This window comes from Orcinus orca, chromosome 1 (assembly GCF_937001465.1).
Source record: "Orcinus orca chromosome 1, mOrcOrc1.1, whole genome shotgun sequence".
Classification (NCBI taxonomy): Eukaryota; Metazoa; Chordata; class Mammalia; order Artiodactyla; family Delphinidae; genus Orcinus; species Orcinus orca.
In genome coordinates this window covers 94,022,066-94,035,766 of record NC_064559.1, presented here as the reverse complement: position 1 = coordinate 94,035,766, position 13,701 = coordinate 94,022,066, and the positions used below count along the sequence as shown (strand labels likewise).

Sequence of the window (13,701 nt, the reverse complement as noted above, 5' to 3'; positions counted from 1 at the left end):
AATTAATTTAGAGTATTAAAATCTTGTCATTTGAAGAACTGTTATCCACACAGAATATTTTTCTTCTGTATTAATTTCATAACCATGTTTCTAATTAATTATTTAGATGGATCTCTATATTTGTATTTTAATGATTTTCACCATTTACTTTTTAAGGTCCTCATTCTTTGCTTTATAAGTTTTATCCAGCTCTTGGTATTCTGGACCACAAGTGAATACGTTTTTTTCAAATGCCTCTTAGAAATATATCTTCTGACCATGCGTATTTGGGACAATTTACTGTTGATTTTATACCACTTAGCTGATTTATAGAATTATTAGACTTTAAACTTTTACTTCCTACAATGCTGTGTATGTGTAATTTTGTCTTTTGTCATTTAATATTGTGGAGAAAAGCCTGATAGCAATCTAGTTTTGTTAATTTATTATTAATCTGTTTGTTTCTTGTTCATATCTTATAGGGTTCATAATTAATGTTGAAATAAGAAATGTATAGTTATCCCCTTCCTCTCACCAAGATAACCACTATTAATATTAATATTTTAGTGTATTTCCTTTGAGGATTTTTTCTATACATGTATTTCTCTGAATATATGTATTATATATATAATTATTTTACGTATTGCGATGATACTATGCACATACAATTCTCCCTCACTGGCAGTAAATATTCTTCAAAAACATGATTTTAATTGCTGCATAATATTCGATTGTGTGGATATATCCTATAATTTAATAATGTCACTATAATTTGATATTTAAGTACTTTCCAATTTCCTTCGATTATAAATGATGCTGTGATATATACCATTTTATGTAAATCCTTATAAAGATCTTTATCATCTATATAGATGAATCACATATTTTACTCATTTCTAATGCGATCATTAAGCTTTGCTCCATTTAAAGGTATTGTGTGGTGTTGTAAAAGATTATTAGACCAAGATTCAGAGGGTTTTGGTCCAAATCTCAGTTTTTCCATTATTAATGGTCTCGTTAACCAGGGAATTTTAGTAAACCTCTTGTCTCACTTTTCTGATCTGAAAAATAAGGATAAATAATATCATCTATGTCAGCACTGTATTTATTGAATAGAACATATGCAAGTATTTAATACCTGCTGATTGCATCTGAATCTCATTGCTGTCACTCGTTAGTCTATCCTTCAAGGCTGTGACGATTATTGAACAAGGACTACTCGGGGCACTTACACTACATTTCCGTATCTCTCACATAGAAACAATTGCTTCCCATTCTAATTTTACCTTTCCCCTGGGCATTTCTCCAAGGCTACCCTAGATCCTAGAGTTTGACCTTCTAACATGCACTGGAAGAGTCAGATAGCTTACGGCTGCATCCTTTTCAGCCCTTGGATCTCATCTCCAAGAGAAGTATACCTCAGCAGAGATCCTGAGGGTGAGAAAAGGGCCTGTAGCTTGGCATCGAGACAACTTCCTGTTGTTGTTTCCAGATCGCCCATGAGTATCTTGGCAGTCCCAGTATTCCTTGCCCTGGGTTGTAAAAGTGGCAAAACTCCAGATTATGAAAACCTAATCAGCTCTAATATGCACAGATTATTCTTTTTCTTATTTAAACAGGGCAAATTCACCACAGCAAGTGATGTGTGGGCCTTCGGAGTGACTCTGTGGGAGACCTTCACCTTCTGCCAGGAACAGCCCTATTCCCAGCTGTCAGATGAACAGGTCATCGAGAATACTGGAGAGTTCTTCCGAGACCAAGGGAGGCAGGTGAGAACTGTTGGGGTTGGAGAGATGTGGCCTTGGGTGCTCTTGAAGGAGAGAGAAAGAAAAGTTCTGACTTAACAGGATAGGTCTGAGCTGGAAAATGGGCTACCTGGATCATAGTTGTTTGTCACTAATTATCCAGCTAATAAAAGACCAAGAACTTTTGTCACTAATTATCCAGGTGATGTGAAAGACCAAGGTCCTCCCTAGGCATCCATACACTCTGCTTTATCCATGTGTCAACCCGTTGGTCATTGGAGAACATGAGGGGTCCCCTCAGGCTGCTCCCCAACTCAAAGATACCAGAAAATAAAATCCTATCTCTCATGTTTGATCTGTTTCCTGGTCTAGGCTCTATGGTTTGTCTTCCTGGTTGAGAAACATAGGAACAAAAACGTAAGCTTAAAAGTGAATAAGGGATTTATTAGCATTCGTTAAAAATTTGGTTTGGACTGTCTAGAAATGTTTCTTGACTTACATGTCCAGAGACCTTCAGGTACATCCTGGCCTTGCTGTTCTTGGAAGGCACCTCTGGGCCCAGCTGCTGTGGCATCTCAGGACTCAGAAAAAGCTGGGCTTCTTTGCTTACAAGGGCCCCAATTCCTGGTTAAGATACTACAAGTTTCCTTTGGATGACTCAGTGTTTAAAGTTCCTGTGAGACGTGGGATTGAAAGCTTGCTGGTGGTGGGAGCACTGAAACCCCAGAGTGGCCTGGCTACAGCACACACTTGGAGTGTGGCATCTCAGGCAGGAAGATGATAACAGTTGAGGAGAGGGAGAAGGTTCTTGCAGAAGATTAAAAGTAGATCCCCTGTGGCTTAAATGGATCAAAGCAAGCAAAAGATAAGGGAATGACTAGAGATTGTACAATATGCAGCTTAAAAATAGGAAGGAGGGGTCCTAGAATTTTATCTTGATACTCTGTAGATATTTTGGTAGCAGGAGATCTAAATTATCTATCTCGGTTATGGAGTAATTGCCTTCTTACCTTGGCAAAGGGCAGATTTACTCCGGTGTGCATGAGATAAGAGAGTAGAACAAGGAAAAATGTTTTTTCTCCTGGACTAGTAGCACATCGTGGCCACCTGGTTGACCTACTAGATTCTTGTGGCCAATTAAAGGCGGTGCATTCAATTAGAAAGTGTAATTTTATTATCATAATGATTCTAACTTGAGTACATCCTAGAATTGTACGCAAAGGGAGGAATATTTTAAACCTTTCAGTTTCCCTCCTCTTATTATTCAGTGACTGAAATCCCACATGGAAAAAAAAAATTTACACAAGGCAAAATTGAACTATCAAACATTCAGGCAAGAAAGGCATGCTTCCCCTCCCCCCACTCATGTCCACTCTCTGCTTTGCATTTGAATAGTAGAGTCAAATGTTTGACTGAAGCCAAGGCCAAAGCCAAATATTACCATTATATGCTAGTAAGCTTCTCATCTATAAGTTTAAATTTTTGATAAAAGTTTATTTAATTTAACATATGGACTTACTAAACATAATTTATTAAATTTGTATTTTATTACAATTTACAAAATTTAATTACTTTAAATTTTATTAAAATTTCAGTATTCAAATTTTAAAAGTTTGACATTAGAATTAAGGACGGTAATTTCTCAACACTATCAGCTGCTAGATGGATTTTATAGTCTCTAGACTACACATGTGTGATCTAATTTGTTTTCACATGGCACAATGTCACCAACTTGTTGAACATAGCAGATATAATGCAGAAGAAAACTTTTCAGTAGCACAAATTCTAGAAAGAATCTTATACTTAGGGCTCACAGCTTAAGCAAAGCTTAAATCTTTTGTATTCAATTGGAAGTCTATAACAATAATTTCAATAATTTTAAAATGTATTTGACATTTTTGTTTTCAATTTATTTTTACAAACTGTAAAGAATTCTCAGATAGCACTTTTCTTAAAAGCTCATGGTCTAAATGGAATTAAATAATTAAAAATTGGGACTTCCCTGGTGGTGCAATGGTTAAGAATCCACCTGCCAGTGCAGGGGACACAAGTTCATGCCCTGGTCTGGGAAGATCCCACATGCTGCGGAGCAACTAAGCCCGTGCACCACAACTACTGAGCCTGTGCTCTAGAGCCCGCGAGCTACAACCACTGAAGCCCGCATGCCTAGAGCCCATGCTCCGCAACAAGAGAAGCCACCACAATGAGAAGCCCATGCACCACAACGAAGAGTAGACCCCGCTTGCCACTAGAGAAAAGCCCATGCACAGCAACGAAGACCCAATGCAGCCAAAAATAAATAAATGAATGAATGGATAAATAAATGAATAAATAACTAAAGTTTAAATTTAAAAAAATGAATGCTCAAAACCATCATAAGATATCATCTCACAACTTTAGAATGGCTGTTATCAAAAAGACAAGAAACAACAAGTGCTAGTGAGGATGTGGAGAAAAGGGAACCCTCATGCCCCGTTGGTGGGAATGTAAATTGGTGCAGCCTCTGTGGAAAACAGTGTGGAGGTTCCTCAAAAAATTAAAGATAGAGCTTCGTTATGATCCTATGATGCATGACATAAGCTGGTGTTGGTGTGGGAGAAGGCAAGATGGAAATAGTTAATGATTTACCAGCTGCAAATGTTGGACCCATGTTTCAAAGAGCTTGAGAAATTTAGGTTTGCTTTAGGAATATGTCAATATACCAAGGTGTTAAAAAACATAGGTAAGGAAATGACAGCAACAGATTACAGGCAAACAGAAGATGACCTGGAGTCAGTAGAGTGGCATCTTGCTGGTGGAAGCAGTCAGTAACTGGTTCTTTGGGAGTAGAGCCAAATACAACTCTAGACTGGAATTCAGGGCAGGGCTGTAGAGGGGGTAAATGTACAAATATTGGTGAATAAAGTAAGGAAGAAGTCCAATCTTCTCTCCCTGGGCCAGTACAGGAGAGAGGGAGCACAGAGAAGGTTATGGTTAGGAGCTACATGGATATATCCCACATCTCAGTGACTAGGGTTTTATTCCAATAAAGGAGCTGAGGCAACTAGTATACTTTCTGCCCTTTTGCCATGATTGGCTCAATGAGAATAAATCTCATTGTGGCTAGGCTATAAATAGAAGTTTTGTGTTCTAATCACTTGCTTTCCAGTCTAAGATGTCTTCTTGCTTCAGTTTCATCTTTTGCATGATGGTAGGGACCACAGGATGGCCCATCAGGAAATTCTGCTCCAGAGAACTGGAAAAGACAAAAGGAATGGAAAAGGGACTGATGGGATTTAGAATTCTCATGAATAGGAAGAACAGGCACCCCACTCATTTCACTTTCCAAGTCCAAGAAAATGGGGAGTGGGCAAATCATACTATGATGCAACTGCTCTTCCTTTCTCTGCGCTCTTCTTAATAGTCTCATTTTTTGTTCATTTTTCTTTCCAAAGACTTACCTCCCCCAGCCTGCCATTTGCCCTGACTCTGTGTATAAGCTGATGCTCAGCTGCTGGAGAAGAGACACCAAGCACCGTCCCTCATTCCAGGAAATCCACCTTCTGCTTCTTCAGCAAGGGGACGAGTGATGCTGTCAATGCCTGGCAACAGGTCCTCCTCACAAGACCTACCACTCACCCACGCCTAAGCCACTCCACTTGGACATTGAATGGACCTGAGAGACAGAGGCTTGTTTGCCTTTATCTCTTTCTGTCCCTCGTCTCCCTCCACTCCACTCCCCCACTCTCTACCCCGACACATATATACTTTTTTTACATTAAAGAACTAAAAAAGAAAAAAAAAAGCCTAGGGCAGAATAGGGCAGATAAAATCTAGTAAAGAATCTTACTTGATATACTAAAAAAGTTGGATAACAAAGGCTAGATAATTGAGATAATTTATAAAGGTTAAATATGCTTGTGTTTATGAATGTGCAGATTCTACAATATGTTTTCCATGTCATCTTTTTAAAAATAATGGTTTCAGAAAGAAAACACTTGAAGAATAGTAATGTCTTAGGAAACATGAGATTAGACTTAGGGAAAATACTTGGTAAGTGTGGAGAATCTGATGAAATGGTATTCAGTAACTAGTCACCAATGGTTTAATTTCCTAATTCGGCCTGTAGACATGTCCTGAACTCTGCATTTTCCTCTCCTGGCAAAGTAGATGTTAACATGCTTGAAAAAACCCACCTTCTTTGAATGGGTGTTTTGTTTGTTCATGGGCAGGGATCACGGTTGAGATCTATATGCATAGGAGATACAGAGGATGTACATAGGAAAGAATATCTACTGCAAGGCTATATGAACAGGAATCGTCATTTGCAAAACAAAAACAAAAACAAAAAAAAGCCTCGTGCATGGAAATATTCTTGAATAGAGAATGGACACAGGGAAAGAGACCTGTGGAGGACAGGTAACAGATGTGATATTTATTTCTGTAGAGGGTCCTCCTCTTGTCTTGTTCAGACATTTTCAGGTGTGTGTTTTCGTGAGAGCCTGATTTTGAGTCGGTACAAACTGTTGTTTTTTGATATCTTGATCCTAGGCCTTTTGGTTTATCTTCTCCAAATTTTCCAACTCTTTTAATGGATGAATACCAAATGGAACCCAAGGGCTGGTGATTGAATTTCTCAGGCATAAATCTGAAGGCCATGCACAATAGGGAATAGATATGTTCTGAGCGCTCCCAAAGGGTTGACTGAGGACCAATGAGGGGAAGTTACAGGGAGATTGATTTCCACTCCTTACTAGGGAAAACATAACCAGAGGTAGAACATGCAAGGATGAATGGGCTGCCTCCAGAGATGGGGAGTCCTTTGTCACTGTCCTCTTGTCAATAGGGTTTCAAACATAAGTGGTTGTGGGAGATGATGTTTAATGTCCTTTTAACCCTAGGAGTCCCTTGAGAGGAGCAGGTTGAGCGTGGAGGAGTCATTCGCTGCTGTTGCTTGGTGTTCACACTCTTGCCTTGGAGATGGTATGACCAGCAGAAAAAGAAAGTTTGAGGTTCTGGCTTCAGAATCCATGCATACTGATAACACTGTCAAATAAGAGTCCCCTCAGAACAGATTCTGAGCTTTCACACTCCACAGATCCTCAGATTCAGTAGGAAACAGGGAAAGAGAACCCTCAATTCCCTCTGAGGAGAAACAAGAAAAGATCGCAATATAAGCGTCCCAAACTTAGAAGAAATAGACCTGACCCCTTGGGTCTGCTTCTGTTGCCTTCACCCAGCCCACCTTCTACACAGTCTCTCAGGAACTTGAGTGTTTCCCCCTGTCCAGCCTTCAGCGTTGCTCCAGGCCACAGCAGAAGCATAAATCCCCAATCCCCAAGGTTCATTTTGAGGGTCATCTTCCTTCCCCTAGAAAACACCCTTTCCCCATGGTTGTCTTGTGAGTCTGGTCTTCAGTGTCTCCCAGGACTAACTTTGGAGAGAACATCAGTTTGGGAGCTGTGACCCTATTTCTGCCTCAAGCCAAGTGTATCATCTTGGACAAGTCACTTTGCTTCTCTGGACTTTTGTTTCTTTATTGGAACAAGTTAGATGAGATGGTCTTGAAGTCTCTTCCAGTTCTGATACGTTCAGTGCTCATTGGATAACTGGATCTACAATTGATGCAGACTCAGTTATCTGATCATCTCCTTCTCTGAAGATCGTGGTCAGCAAAAGAGATCATGTAGGGAAGCCACTATAATAGTAGTAATAGTAACACCTGTCATTTGTTCAGTGCTTTAAAGTTTACCATGTAGTGTACCACATACATTATCTCATTTGATATATGCAGGACCAGACATGTTCTTTTATACTTGGGGCCTGCCACACTCTCTACATTCCCAAGATCAGTGTTAACTTCATGCATTATTCAGAGTTCTCCAGAGGAACAGAACTAACAGACTATATATGTATATGGAATTGGGGGATTGGCTTACACAATTATGGAGGCTGAGAAGTCCCACAATCTGACATCTGCAATCTGGAGATCCAGGAAAGCTGCTGGTGCTGTAGTTCTGAGAACCAGAAGGCCAATGGTATAAGTCCCAGTTGAGGGCAGGAGAAGACTGATGTGTCAGCTCAAGCAGTCAGGCAGAGAGGGCAAACTCCCCCTTACTTTTTTCTTCTATTCAGGGCTTCATTGGTTTGGATGATGCCCACCCACATTGGAGAGGGCAATCTGCCTTACTCAATTCACCAATTCAAATGCTAATCTCATCCAGAAACACCCTCACAGAAACACCCAGAAATAATGTTTACTCTGAGTGCCACATGTCCCAGTCAAGTTGGCACGTTAATCATTCCATTTCAGTAGAATCATAGGGACTTGAAATCGGGGCCTGTAGCTTATTCTCCTTTATCCACGTACTTCTGGCAGGAGTACATCCAGACCAGGCCATGACTTCCTGTGTGGCAAGAGGAAAGACATAATTTCCCCTTCCTTCGCCTTATATCTCTCCACTTACTTCTTTTTACAATTCTGCATCAATACACTGCATTTCATGATCCCATAAAAAATCATATTTAAAATGAATTTAGTATGTCTGGATTTTTCTGGCCTTGAGTCATAGAGGTAATCTATTTCAAGCAGCTGGCAAATATGTATTGTCAGGTACAGTTATCTTTTTCTGAGTTGAGGAAGGCACCATTTTCTGGTGCTAAGGCTTTGGTACTACAGATACAGTTTTAACTTCTCCCTTAGTCAGACGCATCGAGTTTAGCAGCACAAATCTGAGAGACCCAACAGAGTGCAATGGCGAAGGCTTAGTATGTAGACTTTAAAGGTAGCTGGAATCCAAATTGGAAGAATGAAGCGAGGAATTATGTAGAAAAGGAGATAGGAAAAGGGATGAGAAACTGTGGGGCCTTGTTACCTTTCTAGGAAGTTATCCTCTTCATGATATATGTGAAATATTTTATGTCCAGATTGTGGTTTTGGGGTATTCAGATTTAAATGTATACTTTTGCTGGTGAATGTGCTGATAGCTAAGTCCAAATCTTGATGTGCTGTCCAGACACATACGTGCTCAGAAAAGATCTGGAGTAGAAAGAGGCCCCCGAGGGGGAAAAGTGGTTTTAATGCAATGGAAAGATCGCTTGCAAGTGTATAAGACTATATGACAAAGGGCATTGTATGGAAATGGAGCAAAGGATGAATAAATGAACGTGCATGTGACTGGACCAGGCACGTGGGAGTTAGAAAGAAGACTACATAATAAAGGATAATGGAGAGTGCATGAGAAGGATGGGGGAGGTCAGGGCAAGCAAGATAGACACAGGGGGTGCTGTTGAGAATCCATTCTGAAGCATGAAAGCAGATCTCTCTGAAGAGAGAGCCGAGAGAGGACAGAAAGTAAGTGTGTTGAAGATAAAAGATAGATGTATATGGAGAGAGAAGCAATTCTGGATGATAGAGATTATAAAAGTATTTATTTAAAAAATGAAAAGTCAGGTGCAGAGTATGACATGGAAGGGAGCTTTTCAGAGATTTAAGAAAAGGGCAGCCCAGCATGAACCTAAAAACACACAAGCAACCACCAGGGAATGACCTTTTCATCTCACAGGAAGTGGGAGAGGGAGGCAGTTTGAACACGTGTGTTCTAGACCACCTCAGGTCCTGGGGTTTAATGGTGCTGAGAAGAAATCAACTTTTTGTCTGAACAGGACATGGCTTTCCCAGTGCTGCTTTGGAAATGAAGACCAAGAGATGGGGAATTTATGTTAGCTCATGAGGCTTTGTGTTCCCTTCTTTGCTTCTGTGAATGAAATCCATTTTAAATAATGCTCATCACTGTTGTGCCTAGAAAGGCCACAGGGAAACATTGGAACAACAGGCTTAAGTTAAACTAGACTGAATCTTGTTTGATATCTGCACAAAGAGGTACATGCCATGTTGGAACCATGTGTTTTTCTAGTCTCATCCAGACTTCCTACAAGAAAGCCATGATGTGGGGCTAAGCCGTATGTTTTGAGTAAAGGAGAACTGAAGAAGGGGAAAGAGATGAAGATGTTCCAAGGAAATAGTCTAAAACAGAATAGCATCTGTTTTGCCCAAATATACCCCAAAAATGAAGAAAATTACAGTTAAGGCTTAAATTACTCCCAGTATAGAGGTAGGAAGGCTTTGATCCTACATTGAGTTTATAGACCTGGAATTTGCCATCTTAGTCTTTTCAGTAAGACCTCTGACCTCTGGCAGTGCATATGGTAGGTTTCTGGAAGACACAGATCCAGATCTATGCTGGAATTTCCTTCTGAATTAAAATTTAACATTTTTATAGAAACAGATGAATGTCTTTTCCACTTGGTAAATGTCTTGGAATGCTAAATTGAGATGGAAAGAGACTGGAATGGTTAATGTTTATTGGATTTCTGGCATTTTGAGTTCTCTGCTACAATTAGCTACATTGCTTGGCTCAGACCATGGTGGGTAATTTGTTTAGTTGCTGTATCCTTTTTTTTTTTTTTTCAATTTGTTATTTTGAAATGCTTTAAGACTCCCAAGAAAATAGTACAGAGTGGCCTTTCCCTAACACCAGGCTTTCCAATTGATAACATTTTACATAACCATAGTCCAGTTTCAAAACCAGAAAATTGACATTGGTATAATACTATTAACTAAACTACAGACCTTACTCAGAGTTCACCAGTTCTTCACATGTACACATTTCATTTCTGGATAGTTTTAACCCTTGCTGATTTGTAACCTGGTCTTCTTGGTTGCATCAGGAAAGACATTGTCTGGATACAATTCTATAAAATCCTAAAGAGAATATAACAAAATTAATCTGTTCCTTTATCAACAAGCAATATCCTACCTAGACTGTTTCCACATTTTCTGACTAGTTTGGCTGTTCAGCATCTGAAACATTCCAAGAACGGCTTAGAAAAATCAGGCAACACAAAGGACAGTAAGACCCACAGCTCACTAGCTAGGATAGAAGGAAATTAATTATAGGTGGTTTCTGCGGTTCCTACGAGTAGGATTTGTATGATGGCAAGGAGAGGACTTTAGAATAAATCAGAATTTTGGTCAAGAGCTAAGGTGGTACTTCCTTAATGGCACCAGGGAGAGCTTTTGGAAGGAATAGAGTACAAGGGTAGAGACCCCTAGTGAGTAGCAAAACACTATTCTCAGAAGAGTAGAGAAGTTTCATTTGCCTGAAAGTCTATTCTTAAATGGAATAGCAACCACATTGGACCAAATGAAATGCAAATACAGCTGCAACCTGTAGGTTACAGCTGTAGCCTAGAGGTTTGGAGGGGACAGGGGAGTTGAAACTCTGGTTTTGTGGATTACAGCTTTGAGTTTTATGATGGCATGTTTAAGCTGCCCTGTTTAAGGGTCACAAGATTCTACGTGAGTTCACCTCTGTATACCCCATGTCCTGTAAAGTTCCTAGCACATAGCGAGCACACCACAAATATTTGCCGAATGTTGTTTTTTGAATGAATAAAAGGTAGAAGCAGACACTTGTCATCCGGCATAACTGGGGTGAATTTAGGGAAAATTGCTTTGCTCTAATGTAGAGGGTTTATTTTCAAAGGAGGAAAGAGGAAAAAGTGCCCAGACTTGTACCTGTAAGTTACATCCTCCATTTCTAGGTTTACTGATGGTGAAATTGATCTATGGAAATGTCTTATCCTTTGAGGTATTTAGACAGAAATGCAAGGTACTTCTCTCCATGGCACACCATCAAGAGCAGGGAGCGACCCTGGCCCCAAACCCAGCTCTTTTGGAACAAGATTTTTAGTTTCTCTTGCAAACACCTTGTCAACAACTTCACGGGCCTGCAAAGGAGAAAGATGGGAGTCCCAAGCTAGCCCATGCTTACCCACATTCACAACTGCATGTAAAGGAATTTGCAAAGAGACTCAAGGGAAAGCCCAAAGGGATAGGTAATCACTTGCAGTGAAAAACTGTTTTCTTGAAAAGAGGTTTGGAAATAATTGAAAGTTGAGTGGATTCCTACAAACGCACCAAGAGTTTGTAATCTAGCCTATTCATTTTATGTCCTTTACTATTCATGATATCCTATTCTTCTACCCCGTTGTCTGGGAATTTTTTCTGAGGATTGACTTTCTGAAGCAATGTGGTGCACTCTTCCTATGAGGAGGAAACATCTGGGCTTTATTCTGCAGGCTTGGGAGGATGATGTGTCTTGTCAAGGGGTAAATAGCAAACTGATTTAATTTTTGCTTAAAACTATCTTAGTCATTCCAAAATAGAATGCATAAAAATTCTCTGTATTAGAAAAAGAAATGAGATATACCAATTGTATATTGTCTTTTCTTTATTTATTCTCTGTAAGTCTGTCAGATGATAAATTGTAAATAACGATGATTAAAGAAATATGCTACTGACGGATCCTTTTTTCTGTGAAAATAGCACTGTTTCTGGGTTTTATTACCCGTAACTCCTTACTCCCTTACATCCTTTTTGGAGAAGTGATGGGGGGTGGGGACACAGTTAAGGGGTGTATGTGGTGGGGATGCCTGTTTGTTGAGGGTTATCCGACAGAGGGTTATTTACGTAGGCCTCGCATATATTAGTTGATTGTTTATTGGAAGAAAATTACTTTGGTCCCTGGCATATCCAAACATACTAGAGATTGGGATTTTATGTTTTCACATTGGTCCAGTTCCAGGGAATCTAGTCCAGAATTAGGGATCCTTTATTATTGTTGTTACAAAGTTGTCTTGTTTGATACACAGAAATCCCTTCTAAATCCAAATATCATCTGTCCAAGACTGCTCACGCATACAAAGAGCAACAAAAAACTATGAACAACCAGAATACAGACTCAGTCTTCATAATAGAGAGTAGGATGGAACCACCCAAAACAACATACGTCTTACCTGGTCCCTGAAGAATACATTTATACTTTTAATAATCTGAGTAATATGAACTTATTTTTTTTTCAGTGACAGCCATAGTAGGTAAGGGAATGGATATAAATTCCCAGAGAATAACCAGAGGACTCATGAATGTACACTCTGACCACCAGAGTGTCTGGTTTGATTCCAGGACTGAAGGCCAGGTGTTCAAGTATCTGTGTAGTGAGAGTGGGGTATTGGGGGTGAAGGAGAAAAAAAAATAAACAGGAACAGCAGAGATGCTCAAAGAGGTACAATTCTATTCTCAACAACTATTGCCTAAGTTTAAAGGTATACATGAGTGATACATTTGCGTCCATACGTGATAAGCCATAGATACATATTATGCATATATCTGAAAATATAATTCGTTACTGAGGACAGAGATTACGTCTGCTCTTTTACATTTGAACTAACAACTTGAAGGGCACTGCATTTTTCAAGTGCTAAGAACTAGAAAACTGATATATCTCCATTTATAACTTTATACTCATTTGTATTTGAAAAAGTAATGTATACACTTATAACATCCTCTGGTCCTTGAGTCCTCCAGAACAATAGCTTCTTATGCATAAGCAACAGATGACCTTTTACTATCTAATGAAATGGGTAAAATCCCACTCAAAATAGTTTTGCACCAGGCTGGTTGTATAGTGATTTGAAGAAAAAAAGAGATGAAAGATATCTACAAGAAAAGTCACATGACCCCACTGGCAGCTGTTCTTTTGCCCCTGTTTGCAAACCAGAGGGAAGTTAGTTCTGGAGAGAATTATAAGGGCCCAGAACAGAGCTCTGTTATGGAGGCTAAAGATAACTTTACTCATCTTTATCTACCTAAGAGCTATTTCAGGCACGATAAAAGAAATCAGAGATCAGTTTCAGGGTTTAGGGTAAAGGCAGATTTATTATATGAAGTAGCGAACAGACAGTCAAAGGTAAAGTGGCTACATTTACTCTTCCAATCATGGGGCCAAGGATTGGGATAAATGGGATCACTGTGCACCATGTTTCGTTCTGGTATTTCCAGGAAAATAGTCCATGAACAATACAAACTCAAGGGGACTAGTTTGAGATGATAAAAAAAATTACATTTACTTGTAAATAAAAATGCATTATGACT

The 13,701-nt window shown here is 39.4% G+C and overlaps 1 protein-coding gene across 2 annotated transcripts in view; it reads left to right on the top strand.

Moving 5' to 3' along the window:
• DDR2 (discoidin domain receptor tyrosine kinase 2) overlaps positions 1-12,068 on the top strand; it is a 159,624-nt gene extending 147,556 nt beyond the window's left edge. For both annotated transcript variants that reach the window (XM_033409747.2, XM_004282032.3), the window contains 2 exons: positions 1,599-1,748; positions 5,159-12,068. In XM_033409747.2, the coding sequence (XP_033265638.1) occupies positions 1,599-1,748; positions 5,159-5,293 (285 nt within the window). In that variant the 3' untranslated portion in view covers positions 5,294-12,068. The remainder of the gene's footprint in view (positions 1-1,598; positions 1,749-5,158) is intronic.
• Positions 12,069-13,701: the final 1,633 nt, after the last annotated feature.